The sequence below is a fragment of the Microtus oregoni genome, unplaced genomic scaffold, assembly GCF_018167655.1.
Source record: "Microtus oregoni isolate MIOR12 unplaced genomic scaffold, Mior012 000016F_ref0000370, whole genome shotgun sequence".
NCBI classification, from domain to species: Eukaryota; Metazoa; Chordata; class Mammalia; order Rodentia; family Cricetidae; genus Microtus; species Microtus oregoni.
The window spans coordinates 12228874-12253759 of NW_024543075.1; the positions used below are offsets into that span (position 1 = coordinate 12228874).

At 49.4% G+C, this 24886-nt stretch overlaps 1 protein-coding gene across 1 annotated transcript in view; it reads left to right on the forward strand.

The window, feature by feature from the left end:
• The window catches only part of Fam53b (family with sequence similarity 53 member B), a 64419-nt gene that overhangs the window by 5851 nt on the left and 33682 nt on the right, over positions 1 to 24886 (forward strand). Inside the window, exons 2-3 of the mRNA XM_041666444.1 lie at positions 1452 to 1506; positions 13271 to 14049. Coding sequence (XP_041522378.1) covers positions 1452 to 1506; positions 13271 to 14049 — 834 coding nt within the window. The remainder of the gene's footprint in view (positions 1 to 1451; positions 1507 to 13270; positions 14050 to 24886) is intronic.

Below are 24886 nucleotides of genomic sequence, written 5' to 3' on the forward strand. Positions count from 1 at the left end.
AGTAGATGGCTATAAGATAGTTACATACCAGAGGGTAACCTGGCCTGGTTATGTTAAGGATGGTTTCAAGCCAAGAAGAGGCTTGGGAAAGGGCTGTCCGTTATCAGTAACCTTCCTGTCTATCAGCACCTGCTCAGGTGTTCCTCTGGAAACTGGCTCTGCTCTCAGCCCACCTCACACATGCTCTGCACCCCACCCCAAGTCCCATCTCTCTGTAATGAAAAGAGTTGGCTGTGTGACTGTGTCCTCCGTGAGGTTTGAGCCCTTCTCCTCCTCTATGTCCTAGGTCTGGAAAGGACCGTTCTGCCCTTTAAACTGTTAACCGGGAGCAAAGGCCCCCAAATTGGGCACTGGGGATGGGGTGCCAGGAGTCTGCCACCTTATCTGGGTGGACCAGGTGTTGCTAGTCAGCCCCGCCCTCCTCCTGGGACTTTGTGAACCAGAGCCAGGCTCCCACCCACTTCTCACCCTAGAAACCCTGCCTCTTTCTGTCATGTGGTAGGGGACTGGAGCTCCTCTCAGAAGCTAGAACCCTGAGAACTTCATTTCCCATTGCATGAAAGCAGCCTGAATGCAGATAACTGTCAGTTCCTGTCTACTGGGTATAGTGGAACTGAACGTGAGGGAGCGAGGTAGCCGGTCTCTGGGGTGCATGAGGCAGACCTTCCTCTTGGGGTCCTGACTGGGATGTCTGATCCTCACTCGCCTTCTGAGTAGGCCACTTGACTTGGACACCAGACTGTTCTGTGCTCAGCTTGCTGTGTGGCTGTGCAGTCTCAGCTTCTTTGTCATCTGCTGTTCAGCTGAGGTAGGTGTGGACTGTGAGGGAAGACAGGAAATGTTCACAGTGGAGGGGGAAGCCCAGTGGTGTACAGAGCCCAGGAGTTGAAAACCGTAACTCTCGGGTTGAGACCTGATAGATCCAGTGAGTGTCTTGTGCTTCAGAGAATGATTGGAAGCTTTGCTGTAGCCATGGCGGCTGTGGAGCTTCAGCCGGCGTTCCCTTCTGCGTTGTGGAGGATGCTGTCTCTGAATCTCCGGGGAGCCGTCAGGGAGTAGTGAGGGTCCATTGCTCCTCACTCCTAGGGGGCCACCTCTCCAAATTTCTTTCTAGCCCCTAGTAGAGTTTGGTTCTATTGTTGCATCAAACCTCCCCATATCCCTCTGTGGAGAGAACCCTCTTGTCAGGAGTCACAGACGTCTTGTATGACTCAAAGGCCTCTTAGCCTGCTCCGTCTGTAACTCTGGGCCTGGGGCAAAGGTCAGGCTCAGTCCTGTGCAGATGTTGTCTCTTGGGCTACTTTCTTCCCCTTTCCTCAACCCGATACTGGCAAAAGGCAGATCCTCCTGTAACTGTGACTTTAGCTCAGTGTCATGAGCTCAGCTCAGAGTCGTGTGCGAACGTGCTTCTGATGACGTGAAGTCTGAATAGCTTTTCTGGTTGTTTTCAGCACACGCCAAAGAAGATGAGTCAAGGACCTACCCTTCTCTCCTGTGGAATTATGGGTGAGTAGCTACACAGCCTGGACATCCTCTTCTAGTCCTTCCAGCCAGGGGAGACTCCAGAGGAGTCCTGGAGAGACTCTCTCCTGCGTTCTAATTGTTTCAGTCCCCAGCGGGGCTGGCGTGGACCAACAGGGTCCTGGGTGTGGGAGTGAGGGGCACTGGTGTGTGGTTTATTGGCACCATTTCCACCGCCAGCATTGAGTTCTGGCTGATTATTAAGTCATTCATGATGATATTTTTCTTTCTATTCAGAAAATATACCATAGGATAGGAAGTAAAAAGCCACCAAATTTTGGTTCTCAGTGATATTGTGTGTGTGTGTGTGTATGCATGCATATGTTTTGCATATTTCACATAGCCAAGTCCATCACAAACGTATAATTATATAAACTGTGTTTGTTTTTGCACTCAGTAATTCCTACAGCATGCAAATGACTCAGGCCCTGCATCCTAATCTGTATAATGTTGCACTGTGTGGATATATTAAAACGCCCTGGGATTTGTGATTCTTATAGTCATGGGGTAAAAGGGCTGTTTGAATTTTCAGTTCTAATGCCCAGGGTTCTCTCAGTCTAAGTTTTTGTTTTTTTTTGTTGTATTTCTTAGGATAGTCCCAGAAGGGAACTAGAGAGAACAGAGGTCAGGAACGTTTTTAAGGCTCTTGTTTATATGGCAAACATCCTGTCCAATGAGCTGCTTGGTCTTGTGTTTCTATGCACACATGATGCTGTTTCTCGTAAAGAGAAGAAAGGATGGTCGTATTGGTTATATGCATTTTTTGGCACTCTGCAGATGGATTCTCTTGAATCGGAGACCAGGCCTCACTGATGGAATAGCCATAGTGGGATTTCAGACTCAGTACCTTGCAGGGTATGTAAATATGAGGTTGTGATCACTCTCCTTTCTCTGTGCCCTGTGGTTTAGTTTTCTAATTTCAAAGCACTTCCCATAGGTGAGACTGAGTGCACAGGGACCTGGGTCCGTCATGTTGAACACTGCTACACACATTGGAAATTCAGAGCCAGGCAGGTGCTTGTTTATACTAGGGGAAACCGAGGCCCAGTGACTCTCTGAAAGATCTCTTAGGACTTAGAATTAGACTAGGTGGCAGAGAAGGACAATTATTTTCTCTTCAGCACATGCTATAGTGCAGGAAAAGCTGGATGTCTGTTTTGATACCGCTACCTAGAGGACATGGAAGCAGAAGTCACCTGGCTGGCACATTTCTATGGCCTGTCCTCACATGACCGTGTACTTCTTTGGTGGTTAATGTCCTTCATCTACTAATACCAGTCCAAGGCACAGAAGCCTGTGGTACTTCCTGCATCCTGAAACAGGTTCACTGCTGAGCTGCCTTGCTTTGCCATGGGGGTGGGGGGTGTCACGTGTGGCCAACCTTCAGCCCAGACCAAGCTCCCACAGAGTCAACCCAGGAACCTGGGTCCCAGGGAAGGCGGGCCTCCATCGCAAGGCTGTTCTGTTAGGCTTCCCTGGCCTTCCACTGTGGGTCTGTATAGTGACTAGACTCTGATGGGTCTGGTCTGTGACTGGCCTCGTTAGAGCTGAACTTTTCAACTTCTCAGCCTCAGTTTCCTCATCTGCAGCGTAGCCTAGCAGTTGTGGGCTTGTGTGAGAGCCGTGTGAACGCTCGTGGCAAAATATGGCACAGGAGAGCGCACCACAGAAATAGTTGCAAAGAGGACTGAGACCTCAGCCCAAGCTACTGTTCCTCAAAAGAGAGACCACAGCGGCTTCCTTTGGGGGTGGCTCTAAGTGACAGAGTTGCCCATGGGGCCAGAGTAAGGCCTGGGGAGGTTGTCCAGGACCGTCTGGCTGCCCGGACCTGTGAGGCAGGCACACAGCCTGCCTGCTCTCTGTCCAGGGTAGCACATGGCTTGGGAAGTGCCAGACTGGGAGCCCTATCCTAGGCTCACTGGCTCCCCACTGGCTCTCACTTCTACAGGACAGTGCTGAAGTCCTGCCACTCAGCCAGAAGAGGTGCAGGGAGTGGCTTCTTAGATGCTGGAACAGCAGCATCCTGTGCACTCTGCTTCTCTAGCTCTATGCCCTTCATCTGCCTGCTGAGCAACCTTCCTAGACTCAGCAGAACTGTGCCCCATGCAACAACATGTGTTACCAGGGCTTTCATTCATCCCAAGTGGTTTCAGGGTCTTGTTCTCATGATTTTCATTGAGAATTCAGCACGTTCTAGGAACTTAATGCTGGGCCAAATGATAGGGACCCTATCTTAACCCACAAGGAACTTTGTGTCTAATGGAAGAGCAAGAACCACAGACGGTAAATCCCCTGTGACAAGATTGGGGAGGCCAGTAGAGACACTGAGCGGTAGAATCCATTTTCCCACTTCTTGATCTCATCTTCCTACAAAGCACAGCTACTGTGGGTAGGAGGTGCTAGCACCTTCTGTCCCATTCCAACAGCTGCCGAACCAGGGGTCTCAGCAGTCAGAGGCCTCCCTATTTCCCTTTGAGTTGGAGCAACCAGCTCTCCAGCCCATTGACTCCTTGAATGGAGAAGTTGGTGGCCTTGCCTTGTTCGGTCCCTGTAGCACACAGGGAGTGTACTCCAGGCAGGGAGATTTCATCTTGGGTGTGCCGGCTTTTCAATAGCAGGGAAGAGAAAACCCTGAGGGACTGGCCAGACTTTTCAAGAGGGTTTTTGGCCCTTCTGGGGCTGGACAAAGCTGAGCAAAGATAAAATGTCAATTATCATAATCACCACTCCAGCCCAGGCTCCTGAAGACAAAGGTCTGTGCCTCAGGGCTTTCCCTCCTAACCCCACTCCAGGGTCCTAGCTGGGAACCAGTGTGTGTGGGTATGTGTGGGGAGCTTCCTGGGTGCTCTGAAGTAAAGCCAGCAAGATCACCAGGGCTCGGAGAACAGCAATGGGCTACTGCTTCTTCAGAGTGCCACCCTTTTGGTGGCTGAGCTGCCTTCATGCCCTCTACGGTTCAGCATCTAGAATCAAGTCCTCTTAACAATGCATGGGCTGTTTTATTTTTTAAAGTACCTCATTCTTGTGATTGTGGATTGGATGCCTGACCCCTCACTACCCTTGTGCTCCACCTCAATTTGGGAACTTGATGCAAAGTATTTTTACGCTTTTCTAAAGTGAGGGAGAGACCAAATCTGGGTTAGATGTGGACTGGAAACACAAGACAAAGTAGAACCCAGCCCTGCCCACTTGCTGTGTGCTCGCTGAAGGCTCCTTCTTAGGGTGCCAGGCCAGCTCCTTCAAGCAGACACCACGTTCTTTTCTCACCTCAGATCTTCCCCACCCACCTCTGCGCTGAGGCAGAGTTTCCCATGCAGGCAGCTCTCTCAGGGAGAGGCATCTCCTCATGACATGAGTTGAGTGGCAGCTCCCAGTCTGCCATCTGGGCTGGGAGTAGCGCCGTTCCTAACACCTAACTGCTGGTGGGTTCAGGAAGTGTGGCAGAGGTGTCCTGTGTTCAGTGAAGCGGGGTCTGCATGGGAAAGCTTAGCCTGAGCCTGGGACCCTTTCGAGATGCTGCTTCGTACTGGCTTGGGGTGCCAACTCCTTTCCTTTCCTTTCCTTTCCTTTCCTTTCCTTTCCTTCCCCCCCCCTTTCCTTCCTTTCCCTTCCCTTCACTCCCCTCTCTTTCTATGAAACAGGGCAAATGGGTGAGTACAGGCCCCATTCATTACCTTTGCCTAATCCCAGCCGCTAAATGAGCCTTCTTTCATCAGGAGAGTAGATACCACACATTCCATCTTTCTCACCACAGCCGGGAGATTAGAAATCACATAAAATGTGAGACAGCGAAGGCAACATCAATTATTCCCAGAAGGCCACTAGGAAAAATCTTGTAAATACAAGTCAGTGGACAGAGAACAAAACAATTCATATGCTTAAAAAAAAAAAAAGGGATGAAAACCCATAATTACTTCAGGAGTTATGGTAATAAATTATTTATTAATGTAAATTATTTCACAGGCAAGGAACATAGAGGAAACTTGAGCAGAAGGATCATACATTATGTATAAAAAGGAATTGTAAAAACATTATAGCGGCCCGACTTGTGCCACTCTGGTTCAGGTTTGTCAGCATTTTAATTATAAGCCTTTACTTTCAGTGTTTAATTACTCGGCTGTTAACGTCTACTCTGAACATAAAAGGGTTGTTCCCGGGGGCACTCTCTGAACGGAGTTCCTCGGGAAACCAGTTGGCCGTGTTGAGCTGCAGAGGGCTAAAGAGATTTCACGTTGAGATTCATCAGGCTTAGGTCCCTTAACTCAGCCCCAGCTGATCACTGCAAGCGGCCTGTGATTGTACCTGCGTGGAGTTGCTGGCATTCGGGGCCAGACAATTTCCATTGCAGTCGAATGACCAAAACAAACTGGAAAACACCAATCACAGTACCAGAGCCATTCAGCCCAGGTTTTTGTGCCGTTTTGAATGTGATCCTTGAGCCAGGGCCTCCTAGAAGAAACTACTCATGAGCTAATACAGACTAGCAAACAATTTGTTTCCAGTGGAAAAAAGTACATCCGCATACAAGTACATGTGTCTGCTTTAAAAAAAAATAACTCTTTACATTTTAAATCTATCTTTGTTGTGGTTACATATGTATGTGATTTTTAAATCCACACAGAATGCTTTCAGTTCTTCCATGTACCTTTTATTGCTTCCAGACAGTGTGTGTGGGATAAAGTCCAGAGTGGAAGTAGATGGGATGGAATGGGCACACGATAGCTGTTTGTGGTGACGACTGAAAAAAAGGCCTCCTGCCTTCTCACGAAGGTGAAGGAGGGGCCATAGTGGTGCCAAGGCCAGGGAATGGCCAGAGAACGGCTCCTGCATTATCTCTGGGTGCTGGCCTCTCAGTGGAGAAAGAAGGGCAGTGGGCAAGTCTATCCTGGTCGCAGGCGTTTGGCTGTGGGACCACAGAGCGTGTTAGGTCTGGGCTCTGCTGTTTGCCAACTGGGTGTGCCTAGCGGACACATGGCACTGTTCTGAAGCCCAGTTTCACCAGTGCAGGGATTGCCATTGCTTAGGGAGCATGTTGGTGTTCTTTGTCAGTTTCAGCAAGAACCTCATTTTGGTAGGTAATGCATCTGTTGACAGTTTCCTGAAGAGCTGCCCTCCCTGCCAGTTCCCTCCTCTAATACAGAGGCACCTGGCCTTGTGTGCGTGGCTTCGGGAACCGTCCATCTCACATGTGCTGTAATATACCCCAAACAGGAAGGAATGAAAAAAAAATGAGGGGACCAACTTGGCCTCTCCGTCCCTTTGGATTTTGCTGCGTGGAGAATACTTGCTTCCCCCACATTCGCACATGCTCCTGGGAGCTTGGGGGTGAAGTGGAGGCTCCTGTCAGAGTTGAGAGGGTTGTCAGGACTCCACACCACCTTGTATAGATGAGGAAACAGAGATCTGTGCCTTCGACCTTCAGCCTGGTGCGGTTTTCTATCTTAGTAGGCCCATTGGCCCATATTTTTTTTTATTCCACGACTACGGGCTTGCCACAAGCCATGACAGCTGCCGCTTGCCGTCCCTGCCCTACTGGTGAAGCAAAGGCCCTGGTAGCCTTTCTGCACCCTGATCTTTGTCCCTTCTTTCAGAGCCCCTGTTTCCCCAGATGTCACCTTCAGCCATCCTAACACTTTGTTTGTGTGAGGTCCTTGTGAAAGAACTTGGTGTCTTGTATCATTGTCCCTAAAGCATGGTGGGGCCAGAGGCTAAAGCAGAGAGGCGCAGGAGCCTTTCTTCCTGACTCAGCAACTAGTAAGTTTCCATTCTAGTGACACAGGCTCTAAACATTAAGATCAGACGAGAAGAGCCATACACAAGGGCTGTAATCCCATCATCTGAAAAACTAAGACAAGAAGATTGCAGCAAATTCAAATCCAGCCTGGGTAACACAGCGAGTTTCAAGTCAGCCTGAGCTGTAGAGTGAGAATCTGTCTTTAAAAACAACCTACACCAACCAACTAACCAGATGAGACCTTGTGGGGAAGCTTAAGTTATTGCTTAGCTTCTCCTTCAATGTTCTTATCAAAAGATCAGTTTAGCAAAGCTGCCTTCAGAAAGACGCCAGTTCTTTCAAAGGTTGGTGAGCTTTGCTGAGAACAGATGTCCTTGCAGCCCTGAGGCCGGGTTAGCACACCACAGCCTGGGGGAAGCGGGGATGCATGAGCATACCTCACTGTCAGTACGAGTAGACAGGTATGAAACCCAGGAGTGAGTCAGCCCCGGGTCAGGCTTGGGGCTCGCTCCCTGGGCTTGAAGGCTGCGAGAATCCGGCCTGTTGGGTCTGTGTGTAACTACTTGAGCTATTCTAGAAACCACATTGTGATCTGGTTATGTCATTTTAAGAGAGTATCGGAAACACAGCACTGAGATCTCCAAGGCTGTAAGCCTCCTCTGTCTTTTGAACATAAGAAGTCATATAGTCCCTCAAGAATATGGGCCCCTGGGAATTTCCCAGTTTAAGTCCTGAAATGGAAACAAGAACATTTGAGGTCAAATGCTATTTGTGTTCCTTCAAGTGTTTTTCTGTCTTACAACTCAAGATCTGTGCATCCAGCAGCCTCTGCTTTCTGGTCAGGGCAGCAGGACTGGGTTCTGCAAGTGTGGATTTGGGGTCCATTTCCTCATCTCAGAGGGTAACTAACTGGTCAGAAACTTCAGGCTCAGTCCTCGAGCTTTGGCTTTGGAAGGGACTTTGGTCCTGTGGTTCACTTGTGGGAAAGCTGGGCCCAGGGTCCATTTATGTCTGTGTAGCTTATCCTCCCATCCATAGACAAGGTGATGTGCTGTCGTTACACACACACACACACACACACACACACACACACACACACACACAGAGCACGCACACGCATTGACACATTCTCACCATTGTATACATTTCACACTTGTGAACATGAATGCACTGGGAACACTGAGGAGCTTTTTGAGATCCTTCTAACAGTTGATACAATAGGGATGGCATAACGTTGGCTGTATGTCGTTTGGGTCAGAACTCCAGAAAGTTCCTGCCTGGCCTGTGAAACATGGATTTCCAAGGACTTGAAAAGCAAAGAGATCCTTTTCTATAGGTTTGCCGTCCTCTGATTGTCCAAAGCAGCAGCAAATCAAACCTACCAGCTTCAAGCTTACGAATCAAATTCGTAGCGACTAGGGCTCTGTATCTTTACTCCCCACCTCCCAGTTCTACCTCCTCCCTTCTTTGTCCAGCAGGCAATTCTGGACCCATATCCTAGAAAATCCTAGAATAGAAAATATTGGTTCCCTTTTCAAGCCTGAGTCTACAGACATTGGTACCAGGTGCGGAAGATCGGGTCTCAAATACAAGCATGTTTTTTGGTGCTGTCCTCTCAGAATTACATTGACGGCTGCCACTTTTGAGAGACTGCTCTGGGTGCTTTGCTGGGCCTGCATCTTCTCTGAGCAGCTGAGAGAGATCAAGAAGTGTGCAGAGCTGAGAGTCAAACCAAGGGCCGTGCCCTTTCTAGCCATATCAAGTGACCATTGCTCAGTGGCCCCTCCATATCCTTGGCCTTTGTCACTTTGGAAAGCCTTCCAGTTGTTTATGCAGAAGTGATGTTGAATGGCAGGGTGGGGGCACCTGCTATCTTCTCTTCAGAGCCCTTTGTGCTCTGGAACGTTGGGGCTTCACACATAGGGCAGTTTGCCATAAAAAATCAGCTTCTATTCCTGTTCTTTTGTCTGGTGACCTGACCCAACAGATTGCTTTCTGGATCCTGAGTGAAGGGTGGAAACATGAGAGCTAAACATAGCTTTGGTTGTTTTTACTTTTTTGTATTGTACTTTTCAAAGTGATAAAGCTAGGAACCGCTAGAATCTGTGCTGCGGGCAGGACAAGTGGTCACACCACATGCTGCTATTGATACCCGCTAGCAATGCTTTCTTTCCTTGTTCAAAATAGCTTTCGCTCGACCCTACCTAGCTGCCTGCCTGTTTCCTATGTAGCCAGTCCATGGCTCGGTAGGTCGTGGGTTTCTGGCATAGCCAGATGGAACCTGCTTGTGTTAAGGACAGTGACAAGAAACCGCAAGTAAACACCCACCGCCTCATTTTGTACCCTCTCCTTCTTCCTGTCCTCCCACTCTCTGCCAGGTCTGCTGTGCCCTACACTCTGGGAAGAACCCCAAAGAGCCTCCCTGGGCTGTACCTCAGAGGTGGTAGTCCAGCAGAATGAAAAGCAAGTGAAATCCCTCCGTAGATGGGACCAGCCTCTTCTAAACTGATGGCTTCTCTTTCTCTGTGTTTGACCAAGGCACATTCTGTTTTGTGTCCCGGGCTCCCAAGCACCAGCTGTGGTGCCATCTTGGTCTTTCGGTGTTCTGTGGATAGGCCCACTGGTTTGTTCCTCAGCCTCTACCACACTCCTGAGCCTTGTGGTGTTTTCAGCGTCTTGGCCTCAAAGGGAAGTTGGTTCCAGCAACTTCCTGAAAACCCGGAGGAGAGAACCTAGAGGAAGATGAGGTTTGGGCCCTGGTTCTAGAGAGGCTCCCTTCCAGAGCTAAGGCAGAGCCCAGCTCTGTGGGCATAGCAGCCGCAGTTCTCACAAGCTTGTTAGTCCAGCTTCTCCTAGGAAGTGTGCAGACAAGGAAAACAAAGCTAAAAAAAGCATAAATTAGCCAGCCACCTGAGGAGCAGCCATTAACATTTTGGTCTGTTTGTTTTTAGTGCATGTGTAGCACACTCTGAATTTTACTAAATAGGAATCATAGGGCTTTATACGAAACTTCTTTAGCAATATCACTGGCCTTTCCCCACGCCTTTAACTGCACTGTTACATGCTGTATGTTATTATCTTGTAGTCTGTTTAACCGGCCACCTGTTGTAGGACATTTTAATTTACTTACCAATTTGTTAACCATTTTTATTTGATTTTCACATTTTCTTAGGATTGCTTTTCTCTTTCCATAATAGACAGCCATGAATCAGTCCGTGTCAGTTTGTATTTCTTCTCGTTCTGTAGCTCAGGCTAACCTTGCATTCAAAGTGATCCTCCTGTCTCAACTTCTTGGAATTAAGCTGGATTTATATTTACCATGCCAAGGTTAGTTTATATTTCCTCTGTTTTGAATTCATTATTTTTGTTCACGGAACTAATGTCAAGATAAAACTGTTTTCAAAGAATGGTAAACATTGAGCAGGGGAGATGGGCCAGTGGGTGAAGCGTGCACTATGCAAGCAGATGACCTAAGTTCAAGTCCAAGACCTTGAGGAGCTCATGTTGGTAGTCTCAGTGGCCCCTCGCAGGAGACTCTGGAAGGTCACTGACTAGCTAGTCTGACATACACATCAGTGGGCAAGAGAGATGCTGTCTCAAACAAGATGGGAGGACTAATACCTGAGGTTGTTCTACTCTGGTTTACACACACACATGCATGTACACATGCACACATGTACACATACTACCCACAAAGTGCACAAACACACACCCCATGCAAACACAACACATCACACAAATAAACACCATACAAACATACCATACGGACATGTTTATACCCACCACATATACACCACCCAAACATACATGCATACACACCACGCTCACATACACACAGTATGCAGAAACACACACCACATACACACACACCCATACGCACACCACATATAAATACACACATCACACTTGGGGAAACGGAGAACACTCAAAAGGAGTGGAATACTGGAAGGGAATGTTTTCCACGGGTAATGAAAGCATACTTGAACAATATAAGCAGCTTGCAAAAAGCCTTTTTTGGGGGATAACGTTTATATTTGAAAGTAATTTATCAAATTCACCAAGAAGAATAGGTATCAGAGCTGCCTTCGTCAGGGTGGGGAAGATTCTGAGTTGAGGTCTTTGGATGTTCAGTCCTGCTGTTCCCAGCTGTCCAGCTAAACTTCCAGTAGTCTTTTCTCTGTCTCTCTAGCTCCTGAGGCTCTTGTTGTTTATAGCCCTGGGTAGTCCTGTGTCCTTTGCCCAGGCTGCAGTCCCCTCAGGCCACCTGTCTCATGGCTTAGCAGAGTCCTGAGAGTCTGGGAAGAAGGAACTTTATGTCTGGCCTTGGTTTGCCTTCCGTTGGCTCTGGGACACACCCTTTTGGGCTGAATTGTTTATCCCTTCACCTGGTGATTAGGTGACGTTTGGGTGACGTTCAGTCCAGGTGTTTCTCAGTGACCTTTGAGAGAAGTGACCCCTGTAAGCCAGGTGTGGTCATGGTGTCTCCTATCTAATTCCATCACTTGGGAAGCTGAGGCAGGAGGTTTGCCACAGGCTCAAGGCCCTAGAGTATAGGGTAGCATCCTGCCTGGAAGAGGTAACAGAGTGATGCTGGGGAGGGAGCTCATTTCACAGTCCTTGCTACCTGAAGTGTGCATCACCTAGGATAGAGCAGTCTTTTGAAACATAGTACATTTTCCATAAGCCTCTTGAGGCAGGGCCAGTGTCAGATTGGCCTGAGTTTTCATTGTGTCATAGAGCTGTATTGCCTGTCCTGGGCCAGGGTGATCCTTCATACAGGATGCTGTGTGGATGTCATGTTCCAAAAAAGGACGCTCAGTGAGTGATTTGCCTGGCTGTGGGTGTCAGTGGGGACATGTAGATGCCTACTGCGTGCCATTTCCAGCACTGTCTAGTGTTTCTCGTTCCACTGACTACTGCCTGACTCAAGCTGTCATATTTGCCAATAGTGCTCATACACAGATTTTCAGAGTTAGACAGGTAACTCCCGACAGCACGTGTTTCTGATCTTTGCTTTTTTTGTATTGTAAATCTGAGGACAGGAACTTTGCCAGATTGATCTTTGCGTCTCCTAAAATTCCCAGCATAGCTCCTGATTCTATAGGAGAGAAACATTAATTTATTCTTATGATTTTACTGAAATTGTAGTTCAAGTTAAGATTGAGCAGCATACCACAGTTGGACCAGCCCATGGATTCATGTGTTGGAACAGAGTTGAATGGCCTTTTTATTTGTTTTTTTTTTTTTAATTTTTTATTGTTTGGTTTGTTTTGGTTGTTTTGAGACAGGGTTTCTCTGTGTAGCCCTGGCTGTCCTTAGAATTTGCTCTGTAAACCAGGCTGGCTTTGAACTCACAGAGATCCTCCTGCCTCTGCCTCCCAAGTGAGTGTGCCACCGCCGCCCAGCTCTAAGTGTTACTCTTGTTCATTTCAAATGCTTCATATATCTCAGGTTCAGCAAGAAATGAAATGACTATGAAGAAAGTTTCTGTGGTTGGCCCCTGGTGTCAATGCTGATATTGTTGGATATTTTGGTGGAAGGCGTCAGTAAAAAATTCTGTATCTTTTATGAGCAGACATTTTAATGATGGAATTCAGATGAGCTAAATTATCGGTATCCCAGCCCCACCTTGACCTTGACCCTCTGAAGTGGCCAAGATTCAGTGTTGGTTGTGGTCTTCCACCATATGCTGACTTACACTGCTCCCCTGACTCTGCCCCCGACCAGGGCAGGACTCAGGACAAGCCACTATCCTGGGATGTCGGGAGGAAAGTTGGATCAGGAACCCCAGGAATGAGTCTGGACCCAAGGACATGTTCTGCTTCCAATTCAGCATGTTGGGCCTCATTCCTCTGGGCCTCAGTTTCTGTCTGTAAAGTAAGGTTGAACTCACTGATTTTTATGAGGGCCTTTCTGGTGCCAAAGTACTACATAGCAAACAGGCTTTTGGTAGAGGAACATAGGGTGTTGGGAAGGCCTCTCAGATCCTGTTTTCTCTTTGTATTTATGCACCAGAAAATGACAGATGGCGAGACCTGGACAGAAAATGCCCTCTTCAGATTGACCAGCCAAGCGCCAGCATCTGGGAGTGTCTGCCTGAAAAGTGTCAGGATGGCTCCCTCTGGCACCAGGAGGCGGTGACTGCCTGTGCAGTGACCAGCTTAATCAAAGACCTCAGCATCAGTGACCACAACGGGAACCCCTCAGCTCCCCCCAGCAAACGCCAGTGCCGGTCACTATCCTTCTCTGATGAGATGTCCAGCTGCCGGACGTCATGGCGGCCCTTGGGGTCCAAAGTCTGGACTCCTGTGGAAAAGAGACGCTGCTACAGTGGGGGCAGCGTCCAGCGCTACTCCAACGGTGTCAGCCCCATGCAGCGGAGCTCCAGCTTCAGCCTCCCTGCTCGGGCCAATGGGCTCTCCTCACCGTGCCACCAGTCAAGCCTACACCAGCCCTTTGGGGGACAGCCCTGCCAAGGAGCACCAGGTTCAGCTCCCTGTGGACAGGTGGGCGATACCTGGAGCCCCGACCCACACCCTGTGGGAGGGGTCCGGCTGGACCTGCAGTGGTCCCTCTCTTGCTCACACGAGCAGTTCTCCTTCCCAGAATACTGTCCCCCCTCAGCCAACAGCACACCTGCCTCAACGCCAGAGCTGGCAAGACGCTCCAGTGGACTTGCCCGCAGCCGCTCCCAGCCGTGCGTCCTTAACGACAAGAAGATCGGTGTGAAACGGCGGCGTCCTGACGAAGTGCAGGAGCAAAGGCCTTCTCTAGACCTTGCCAAAATGGCACAGGTAAGTGTCCCACTGGCCTAGAAGAGTCTCCAGAAGCAACTCGCTGTTCTCTGGGACTTCTAGTCCTGGTCCAGCCAGTTAAGTGCACAGTGATACTTTTAGAAATGTTTGGGACTCAGTTTCCTTGTTTTGAAAGTACTATCCAAAAAAAAAAAAAAATCTTTTTCAAGTTCTTTTTCTTAAGTATCTGGTTCTCTCCACTTAAAATGAGGCGTGTTCTTATCTTGTTAAAACTCATCGCCAGTGGAACAGGAGCAGACAGATGGTGAGAGGCAGCCATTGGCTGGGAGTCCAGTGTGACCAAACACTAATTAATCCTCTTCTGGCCCTTTGCTGGTACCTCTTGTCCTGGAGCCCACACACCAGTGTTCAGTATCACCCAGATTATGCTGATTCCTAGATCAGGGCCATGAGTTAATGACTTTAGGAAAGATAGGAAGGGATCAGTCCCTTTGATTAAACTGTCAAATCTTTAGACTACCTAGAAATTGCCATCAGTACCCTCTGTGCCACCTCTGCAGCTGTCCTTGGTACAGGAGGAGCCTCTCCCATGTGCTCCTGTTCCCCTGTCTTTGTCCTCTTTGTCTTGCCAGCACTTCTCCTGGGTATCGATCTGAATGAGATGGTCTTGGTGTTAGACACCACCATCAGGACAGGGTCAGAGGCTAAGTAAGGGCTGCCTGCATTGATTGGTTCTTACTCTCGATGTCTTGGGATATGATGAAGACGGTGACACCTATGGTGTGACATTGGTCCTTGTGACCGTTAACTCTAGGATGGATGACTGTGGTGGTCAAAACATGGTCCTGTCGGCTCCGTGCCCATCCAGGAGGCCTCTTGCTCAGTGCTGTGATGTATTCACTTTTGGTGTTCTGTATAAAAACATTGGTTACTGCTTGGTTTGAGGAAAACGACGATCTATTTGCTAGTGGGGGAGTGGGCTCAGCAGGGTTGGCCACATTCTTCAGACCATGGGCAAATCCAGGGCAGGCAGGCTCATGGTGACTGTTCTGCACCAGACAGGTGTAGGCAGTAAGCAGTCTTAGGTTCTCCACACTGGTCCCTGCCCCGTGGAACCGCCTACTTTCAAGAAAGACATGGTTTCTATTCATAGAGTCACTTTCTGTTTCTTTCATTCTCCAAGCCTGTCAGTTCCCCACTGAAGACAAGGTACAGTGGCCTCAAAAGTTCAAAAAGTTCACAGTTTTGAGCCTTTCCAGATTAGCCCAGGCCCCGCACAGGACAACTGGGGACAAGTTAGTGATATGCTTGTGCCACTCCTGTGCCTATGGATTGACTTGGGACAGAGCTCCTGGCTCCTCCCATGTCCAGCTTCCATGACTTCCATCTTGGTTCCAACAGAGGCCCTTCCTCCTGGCAGATCTTCCTGGCTTACTCACTGGACAGTAACTGAATATGTGTGTTGGTTACTGAGAGGAAGTTTCCATCTCCAGATAGACTGAAGTAGGTTAAAGGGACAGCACTCAGGGACTTCTGCAGGAAACAGAGCCCTGGGTTCTGGGTACTCACACAGCCTCAGTTAACTTTGCTAGGCCAAGTTGTATTGGTGAATAGCTAGTGAGGTAATAAAACCAGCTTACACGGGCTACTAGATTTCACTGTCCACAAGCTGCATCACTGAAGACATTTTCTGGTCTCATGTGTGTAGAAACTGTTTAAAAATATATTGCTTGGTGGGGCTGTGCCCGTGTGTATGGATTGCCTCATCAGTTCTAGGCAGGCCTTTAATATCCAGGAAGGTTCACTGGAGCCTAAGAAGGCCACCCTGGTTCAGCCGGTCCACCTTGGGTGGCTCCTTGGCCATGAGTGTCCCAGTGGTGGGACAAGGCACAGGGAAAGGAGAGATCCCTTGGGAAGAATGTGCACCCTCTATTGCCAGAGGTCAGGCCCTGAGGATAGAGTTCCACCAAGCCTCTCTCTCTGGCCAGCCGTCTTTCCATGGGGCTCTGTGGTTCTGCCTGCTTTGGCTCCCATGCAGTAGTATATGGTCTCAGGAGGTGGCCCTTACTTGCCAAGGGGCCTGATAATCAGGCCTGAGATCATCCTCCTGTGTTTGTAAAGAGTTCCGGATTAGGGCCCGGAGAGATGGCTCAGTGGTTAAGTGCATTTGCCGTTCTTGCAGAGGACACAGGTTTTCCTCTTGTACCCACATACTCAGAACTGCCCGAACTGATGTCCTCTCTAGCCTCCAGGGGTACCAGGTATGCATGTGACATGCATACCTACATACATACATACAGGCAAAACACTCCAACAGATCTTTAAAAGGAGTCCTGGACTCAGCCAGGACATTGTAGGGTCCTGAGCCTGGGTTCCAAACAGGCAGGCCCATGGTTGGTGGAGAGACCCACACACGTGGCCAGTGGATGGTTGAGGTGGAATGGTAGCCTTCACGCTGTGGTTTCCCTGGACGTTTTCAGCTGAGAAGAGTGCAAAGTCTGCGGGTGGGTGGAGGAAGAACGTTAGGTGATTTTATGTTTCTGTAGGACAGGCGTGGCCCCAGGATTGGTGCAGCCCTCTCTTTCCTGAGCTGCCTCCCAGCTTGCTTCATAGGTCTTTGATCTTGGTTGGTATATTCGCTCTACTTGTGTGTTCCTTTAAAGGAACATCTTTAAAGGCATGTGGTGTCTGGGACCAGGTGTCTGAACACTTTAGATAAAGGTACAAAGTGTCTTTTTGGTTAGACCTTTGGAGCAGCTGGTGTTCTAATAAACCAAGTCCCTCCAGGGGCCCCTTGGGGCCCAGAGTAGACCCTGAGGGTGTGGGCTTGTGGGGCTTCCTATGGCCTTTATGCAGCTGCTGGGAGTCAGTGCTCTCTAATCTGCCAGGAGAAAAGAAACCGGGTCAGGATGAGCTCTGAGAGTCAGACAGCAGGAGAGGGCAGAGAGCCCTGAGGTGGATGCTCTGAGGCCCAGTCTTCCTTGCCCTGGATTTCGCAGGAGCATGTGCCATGGGCATACTCTCTGGTAGAAGTCAGTGTTACATCTCCTGAGAGGACTGAGATTTTGCTGGTTCCTAGACCTGCAGACCCTTTCTGGATAGAGTAGTTACTTATGTATCCATATGTAGGAGGGGCATTGACAAATCAAAAGGCCTCCAGAAAAAGGGTTAAGACATGCTAGAGCCCTTGGCAGTTTGCTTAACATTACTATGTAAGCAGGTCCACAACCAACACAGGGCTGTGGGGGGAGTTAGGCAAATAATCAGTTTGTATATAATATGTGTGTGTGTTCTGTGTAATCTGGAGAATGCTCTAGGATAGCCATGTTTTTGGTTTTAAATGAGTGAATTTAATAGTACATAGCAGATCAGAGTCAAAGGATAAATAGCTAGTAGCAGATAGACAGAAGCAGCGGATAGCAAAACATCAGTCAGGGAGGGAGGCAGCTAGCTGGAGTTTCTGATCTCTCTGCATGAGCTTCCAACTTCCCATTCCCAATGCAGGCACCTTTGTATCATGGGATGAGGGATGGTAACCCCTTTTGGAAATGGTTTACCTTCCTCTCCCCCCACCCCCCAAAACCGTGTTGCTGGGAATCAAACCCGGGTCTTTGTGCATGCTTGGCAAGCGCTCTTGCTCTGAGCTACATCCTCAGTTCATGGTTCACCTTCTGACTGTTCTAAAGGACATAATGTTTTTACTTTTGTATCATTTTCCTCTTCTTTTCCCTGACACTGAGTTGGGGCCAGGGAGACCGTCCACCCACAGGCTATCCTGTAGAACACACGTTGAGATACACTCTCTGAAGTGGGTGGGGGGTAACCACATTTCCCAGGTAGCTTTTCAGTGAGCTCAGACAGCAACTGCGGGTCTACCAACACAATGTATCTTATAGTGTTCACGAATGCGTGTGCCTGTGTCTCTGTGTCCTTCCGTGTGTTTTTGTATGATCTAGAGATTTGTGTCTCTAGCCATATGTGCGTGCACACAACAGCCGTGTTACCCAGCGTACTGTCTCACACACAAAGAGTGCTGACATGCACAGTTCACTATTGCGCTTGGCAGGGCCAGGGAAGAAGTGTGAGCAACAGCAAGGGCAGATAGATACACACGTGCTGAGTGTTCCCAGAGGTGCAGTCTGTCTTCTATTATAGATACTGGTTTTCTGCCTCCTGTCCTAGTGCCGCTTTCTGTCTTAGCCATTTTCCGTCCCGTGTGTGTTCATCCTCTTACTCCATTCTTTTCTCTTGTAAACGGCAAGGAGGCTGTTGCTGGCCATCAGTGTGCCTGTTCAACTCCCTGTTGCGAGCCGAGGGTGATGAAATGGTGACAGAATAGGATTCATCCGCCTCCCCTGGAAGTTGGCCATATGTGAGCATTCTCTCCCCATGCCCGGCAAGCACTCTTGAAACTGAGGCTGAATATCCTTGGAGCCCACAGCCACTCCATCTCCTGACACATCCCTGGGGCACAGCTGTCTTAGCAGCAGCAATGGCCCTTGTCCCTCTCAGCAGTGAAGGTGAAATACAGCAAAAAAAAAAAAAAAAAAAAAAAAAAAAAGCTTTCCGATTGTCTTTGCTCACATCTTCTTAAAATCCCAGTGTTAGGATTGTGGCCAGGGATGCCAGATGAGACCGCAGGTGACGCCGCCATCTGAATCTGGGAGGGGCTGATCGTAGGAAGGAGTACTCTGGACACCTTCCCTGTACTTTTAGTTTTGGTCTCTACTCTGTGATGTGAGCTTCTCTGTGATGTGAGCCATTCAAAGGCCGCATGGGAGTCCATGTGGTCCAGTCCTATCTGGATCTGGTCCTCTGGATCTCCCATGCTTTCCTCCTCAAGTGCTCTAAGGTTCCTGTTGCCTGTGGTGTTCCGTGCAGCTGAGCCTCCTGTTTCCATAGTGCCAGTGTATAGCAACTGAGTGCAGGACTGAGCTGAGCATGAGAACTGCTTAGCAGCAGGACTTTCCCTGGCATTGATAGTTACTGCTTCATTTGAAACCCGGCCTGAGCACCAGACATTGCCTGTCTCCCAGCAAGTACTGAGTTACGCACAACCATTTTAGACGTGGATCATGTGTGTGAGCAAAGACTTCAGAAAAGCAACAATTAATAAGATTGCTCATGAATGCTATGCCCCTGGGTGCTGTGTTTTTCCCTCCAGGCTGGTCAGTTTGAAAGAGAAAACAAATTATATATTTCAACAGAGCTTCAAACAGAAGCAAGACATTCACAGGGAGGGCTCAGGATGCCGAAACAGAGGTTTGATTGATTGCAGCTGCCCACACGCTGCATCCTCAAGCTCCCCGAGGAGGCCCCAGAACAGGCAGCAACTGTTGTGTTAGCAGATGTTGAGAAACTCCTGAAAGCTGGCTGGGGTGCTGTGGGGCAGGAAAGAGCACGAGTTAGAAACAAGCATGCTGGCATATGTTAGGGGAGCTGGGGTCCTGCCCATGAGTTCAGAGGGCCTGGTGGAGTGGGGCCCACAGGACTGTGCCGCCTGAGGAGCTGCTGCTGCAGACAGCGGGGGTTGTAACAGATGCTCAGTGATGACTCCTGGCTCTTGGCTGGGCAGAGTCACCCTTGGATGATGCTCCCTCCAGCCAGCCTCCTCTCTGCTTTGTGTACCGGTAGAGCTGCCGTTAACAGGGGCAGGCTCTTCTAGTCAGCATGTGGAGTGGCTCTTCGTGCTGCCGGATGTGTGACTTCTTATTCAGGCAGTCTTGGCAGTTGTGGGTCAGCCTGTCATTTGCTCGGCCAGATCCCTGGCTGTAGGCCTGGCTGGCCTAAGTCTTTGTGGCCTTCCCTTGTCTACTCTTTCAGTGTCCTCTGCCTCACCTGTGGCTTGCCTACTCCTTGGTCCCCATTGGCCTTGCTGCTTAGATGGGAAGCTGTACTGATGGTAGGGAGAGGAATTTAGGGTTGGAACATCTGCAGCACGAAGTGCAGGCTGGGGTGGAGCTCTGGGTTGTTTGAAATGAAGGAAGTGCCGAATCAAAGTGAAGACAAAGCCCACCCTGCCGTTGCTGGTCTGAGCTGTGCACCCTTGGCATCCACTGGACCCTATATGTCTGTGAAATGGAATTAGCAATTGCTTTTTCTCAGGAGAGCAGAGAGAGGTCACGTACTTGTGGATCCAGCATGTAGTTTTCAACAACACAGTTTTATAGGAAAGAGAGCCGAGGGACCGTGAAATGGCTTAGTGGTTAAGAGTGCATGCTTACAGATCACAGCACCCATGGAAAGAACAGAGTGCGGTCTTGTGCACACCTGTAACTCCAGCTGGGTGGGGGAGGGGCAGAGACTGCCAGCCTAGCTGAAAAATAGGAGGTGGAGGCCTGGAGAGATGGCCCAGTGGTTAAGAACACTTGTTCTTGTAGAGGACCTGGGTTTGATTCCCAGCACCCACACGGCGGCTCACAGTTGTCTATGACTAAAGTTCCAAGGGATCCCATGCCCTCTTCTGACCTCCGTGGGCACCAGGTGTGCATGTGGTACCCAGACATTCATGTAAGCAAAACACTCATACATGTAAACCAATCAGTCAAAAAAGAAATAAAAATGAAACGGAAAGTCACAGAGGGCACTCAGTGCCTTCCTCTGGCCTGCAAACACACAGCTGTGTGCATTTTTAAACATACATGTATTTCTAATACACATGAATATATGCAAATTTCAAGAAAAAGAAATTCCAGAAAGAAGCTGCTGCAGCTGAGGAGCCTGCACTTTTCTCCTGTGCCCATGGATCAGCTCCCCTGGTAGAGCTACTTTGCAACTCTGGTCAGCCTGCTGGGTATGTGTTGCTGGTAGGCCAAGCCCTGCCAACTGTGGAACGGACTGTGTTTGGAATACCTGTCTCATGGCTTTCTTTTCTCTCAGAGATAGGTGTGTGTCCACAGTACCGTAGCACCTTGGAGGAGGAAGTCCGTGTTTCAGGAAAAGCCTCCTCAGACACTTGAATTCCTCCTTGTTCCCAGGCTCAGTCTTTAGGTTGCATAAGCGGTCTACTCTCAGTCACTCAGATCAGGGCCCAAATGTTGACATAATAGCTTTGATCTCCTGGGGAAGAGAAAAAAAAATAGGAGTTCTCCTGGGACTATGCCAGGGAGGCAGCTTCACATGCCACTTGGTGATTTTCCATGCCTCGCTTGAGAGGCAGTGGTGCTCTGGGGGCTCCAGGACTCTTGGGAATGGGTGCCTCTTCTTCCCTGGGACAGTTCGCCAGATGTGAGCTCCTGGAGCTTCCTGATCAAACCCGGAGCACCTTTGGCTCACCAGGCTTGCATGGTGCTGGCACAGAGTCCTGTGAGCCCCTTCTTCTAGGGGCCACAGTCTGTGGGCAGAAGGAAAACAGCCTTTCCTGCTGAGGGCTCAGCACTCCCCAGGGCAGCTCCAGGCTGGCCAGAGGAGGCCACAGAAAAGACCTGTGAGCTGTTGTTACTGTCACATGACTAGTTTACTATATGAGCTGAAGCACTGAGGCTACAGAGGCAGGAGGTAGGTAGGACCTGTTTCCTGCTGGAGCCCTTTTTCTGGGGCAGCCAGGTCTTCATTCTGGGCAATATATGCCACCATTCCATACCTTAGTATCCCTGTCTAGGAGGTAGGGTAGTACTAGGGAGGTGGGGACAGGCAGATCCTGGTCCCACTGGCAAATGCAGTGAGCCTCAGTCTCAAAAAACAGAGTAGATGATCTGGGAGTGGTGGCATACACCTTTAATCCCAGCACTCAGGGGGCAGATTCGAACTTGGATCTCTCAGTTTGAGGCCAGCCTGATCTACTTGGTGAGTTTTAGGACAGCCAGGGCTATGTTGAGAAGGTCTCTCTCTCTCTCTCTCTCTCTCTCTCTCTCTCTCTCTCTCACACACACACACACACACACACACACACACACACAAAGTAGATGGCTCTTGAGAAATGACACCTCTGGCTTCCACATACATGCACACATGCTTGCATACCCACATACATACAAGACGTTTGACTTTTATTCTGCACACAGGGTGAAAGTATTCAAGGGTTTGAAATCCTGGGGCAACAGAAACCCTGAAAATGCCTCTAGACTATGATGAACTGAGGAGCCTGGGGAAGTCAGGGGGCAGTCAAGGTGCTGTTGGCAAGCTTGATTGCGGACTAGAACAGGTGGGCAGTGAACATGCTGATTGTGTTAAGGAATCAAGCTCAAGTGGGGACTACAGGACCCACCAAAGTGCAGTTATTGTTCTTGGCCTCCAACTTCTCAGCTGTAGCCTGTACTTGGCAGAATCAGCCACCCTAATTTTCACCCAATATTCATAACTTTGGTTAGAATATTCTGTTTAGAGTTTCCTGATAATAAGTCCTTGTGATCCAATTTGCACACTAACTTTGACTATCTCTTCTTTCCTTGTGTGTATACAGTGGTATGTGAATGCAGGCACGTAGTGGTCAAAAGACAACCTCAGCAGGTGTTGGTCCTTGCCTCCGACCTTGTTTGAGACCAGATCACTGTTGTCTTTCCACTGTGTATGCCAGGCCCTCTGGCCTGTGAGCTCCTAGACAGTTTCCTGTCCTATCTCCCATCTTCTTGCAAGAGCACTGGGCATGCAGAAACTCACACTACACATCTGTCTATCACATTGATTGTTTTTGGTCCTTGTGCTTGCATGACAAGTGTTTCTACCCTCTGGGCCATCTCCCCAGCCCACATGTTTCTTCTTGCTTGTTCTTAATACAAATGAAGCCTGATGGTTCACCAAGCATCTGTAGAGCCACCTCCCTGCAGTCATTGCGTACCAGGGATTTATCAGCCAGGCTGCCCTCTGGAGCCTCAGTCCTTCTGTTAAAGAGTGTTGTTTTTGTCCATTATAGACTCATGCTAGTCCGAGCTCTAAGCTCAGGACTGGAGGAGAGCTGGGCTGGCATAGGGCCATGGAAGGGTTCTTCCATGGTTTTGAATGCTTGTCATGCTGGATCTCATCTCAGCTGTGCCATGTCTAGTCAATTTACAACAGCTGGGGTAGCATCTCCTGGGGCGGGGGAATGGGGAGGTCTATGGTGGCCTTCAAGTCTCTATATAAACCTGAGTAAACCTCAGTGGGCTTCAGGATTCAGGGAAAAGAATATTTGACAGACTCAGGAAGGAGTTTGGCCTTTTCATCTAGCTCCTGATCCCTCATCAAGGACATCAGAACAATGCTTTCTCTAAAGGATCACCAGGCCCTGAGTAGCCTGGTGCCAGTAGGGCTGGGAGAGCCTCAGCAAGGACCAGCGAAAGAAGATCCTTGAGACAGACATGAGATTGATGGCCAAGTCTGGCCCAGAGCTGAGCGTGGCTGTGCCATTCCTGAGACCCGCAGACTGTTGTTTTGTGCAGGCTCGGGTGGTGGTGTGTCTTTTGGGATATGGTCCTCTGCCACCCCAAGCACTGCCTCAGCAGCCTCTCCCTGTTCATCTAGAACATTCTGTGGTTTCAGCCATCTGGATTAGTCCTCTTCTGTGCAGCCTCCAGCCTCAGTGGAGAACTGAGGGAAATGAATGCCGCATAGACAACCAGCTCTCCGCTGCTGTTCCCTCTCCACAGGTTCCCTCAGCTGTCTTGTTGAGTGTGAGCTAATTGCTCTTTATGGCCACAGCCTCTATAGTGTCCCCCTTGACAGACTAGAACTCTCAGATAGTCCTCTTGGGTGTAGGAAAGGGTGACTTTTTAAAAAATTCTTTTAGAAAACAAAAGAAATGCTCGGCCCTACCATATAAAACAACTCCCAGAAGAGAGGCTTCCTTCGTAAACAGTAAACTGGCATCATCTCTAAAGGTCATCAGACCCCCAGTCCCACCCCGACACTGTGCAAGGCCACACCATGCATCTGCCATTCATGGAGCAGGTGACGAGGCAGCTGCCCTTGCCAGTTCTGTGTAGAGGAGTGTGGCATGCCTCTTGGATCAACCAGAGCCTGGCTAAGACAAACCACCCATTTGGTGCAAGGAAGTCACTAAAAGTATGTGTAACTAGGTTTTGGAAGAACCAGTATCTCAGAGAAGCAACTGCAGGAAGCTGCTCTCTCCAGCCCTTCCGGAGACGTGGCAGCCTACAGTCTGAAGGCTCCACAGCTGGCCAGGCCTGAAGAGAGGGCACGGAGAGGAATACTCTGGAAGAGGCGCTTGCTGAAGCAGCTGTGGAGAGAAGAGCAGACTGTGCTGGTGGTGGACCAGCACAGGACACAGTCAGGAGAGGCCAGCTCTTCCTCCAGCCTCGATTTGCCTGACGTTCTTCTGCTGACCTTGGGAACTGTAGGCGTCTGTTCTCTTATTCCACCCTATGGCTTTCCAGGATCAAACTCCGCTCACCAGGTTTTATGCCAGATACCTTTTCCCCACTGAGCCTCCTCACTAATCAGCACTACCCTCCAGGGATGTTGGGCACCCAGCACATGAGAGGAACCTGGCAAGACCAGACAAATGTTCTTGGATGTCATGGGGTCATTTTTGGAGCCCTGAGAAACGTGGATGTTGAAAGAGTGGGTCATGGCCCCGAAGAGCAGGTGGAGCCCCGAGCCATGTCACAGGCTTCCAGGAAGGGAGCGAAGGCTCTGGGCAAGCCTCTGTTTGATTTGCTGGCATTGGGCAACTCTAGGAGTCCATTCCGTAGGGAGGCTCCATGTATTCAAGTTGTGCCCTTTCCAAAGTGAAGAGGTGGTTTCTTAGGCAAGTAAGATGTAAGCCACATGGGATTCTTAGTGCCCAGATCTGTGTGGACCTAGGACTGAAGCTGCACCTGGAGACCATTGCAGCCTCTGTTTGGGTTTGACGCTGCTCCCCACAACCCATCAGCTCATTTTAGCCTCATGATGTTCCTGGGAGCTGTTTACTGGAAGATGTGCTGGGCCCCAGAGGTGT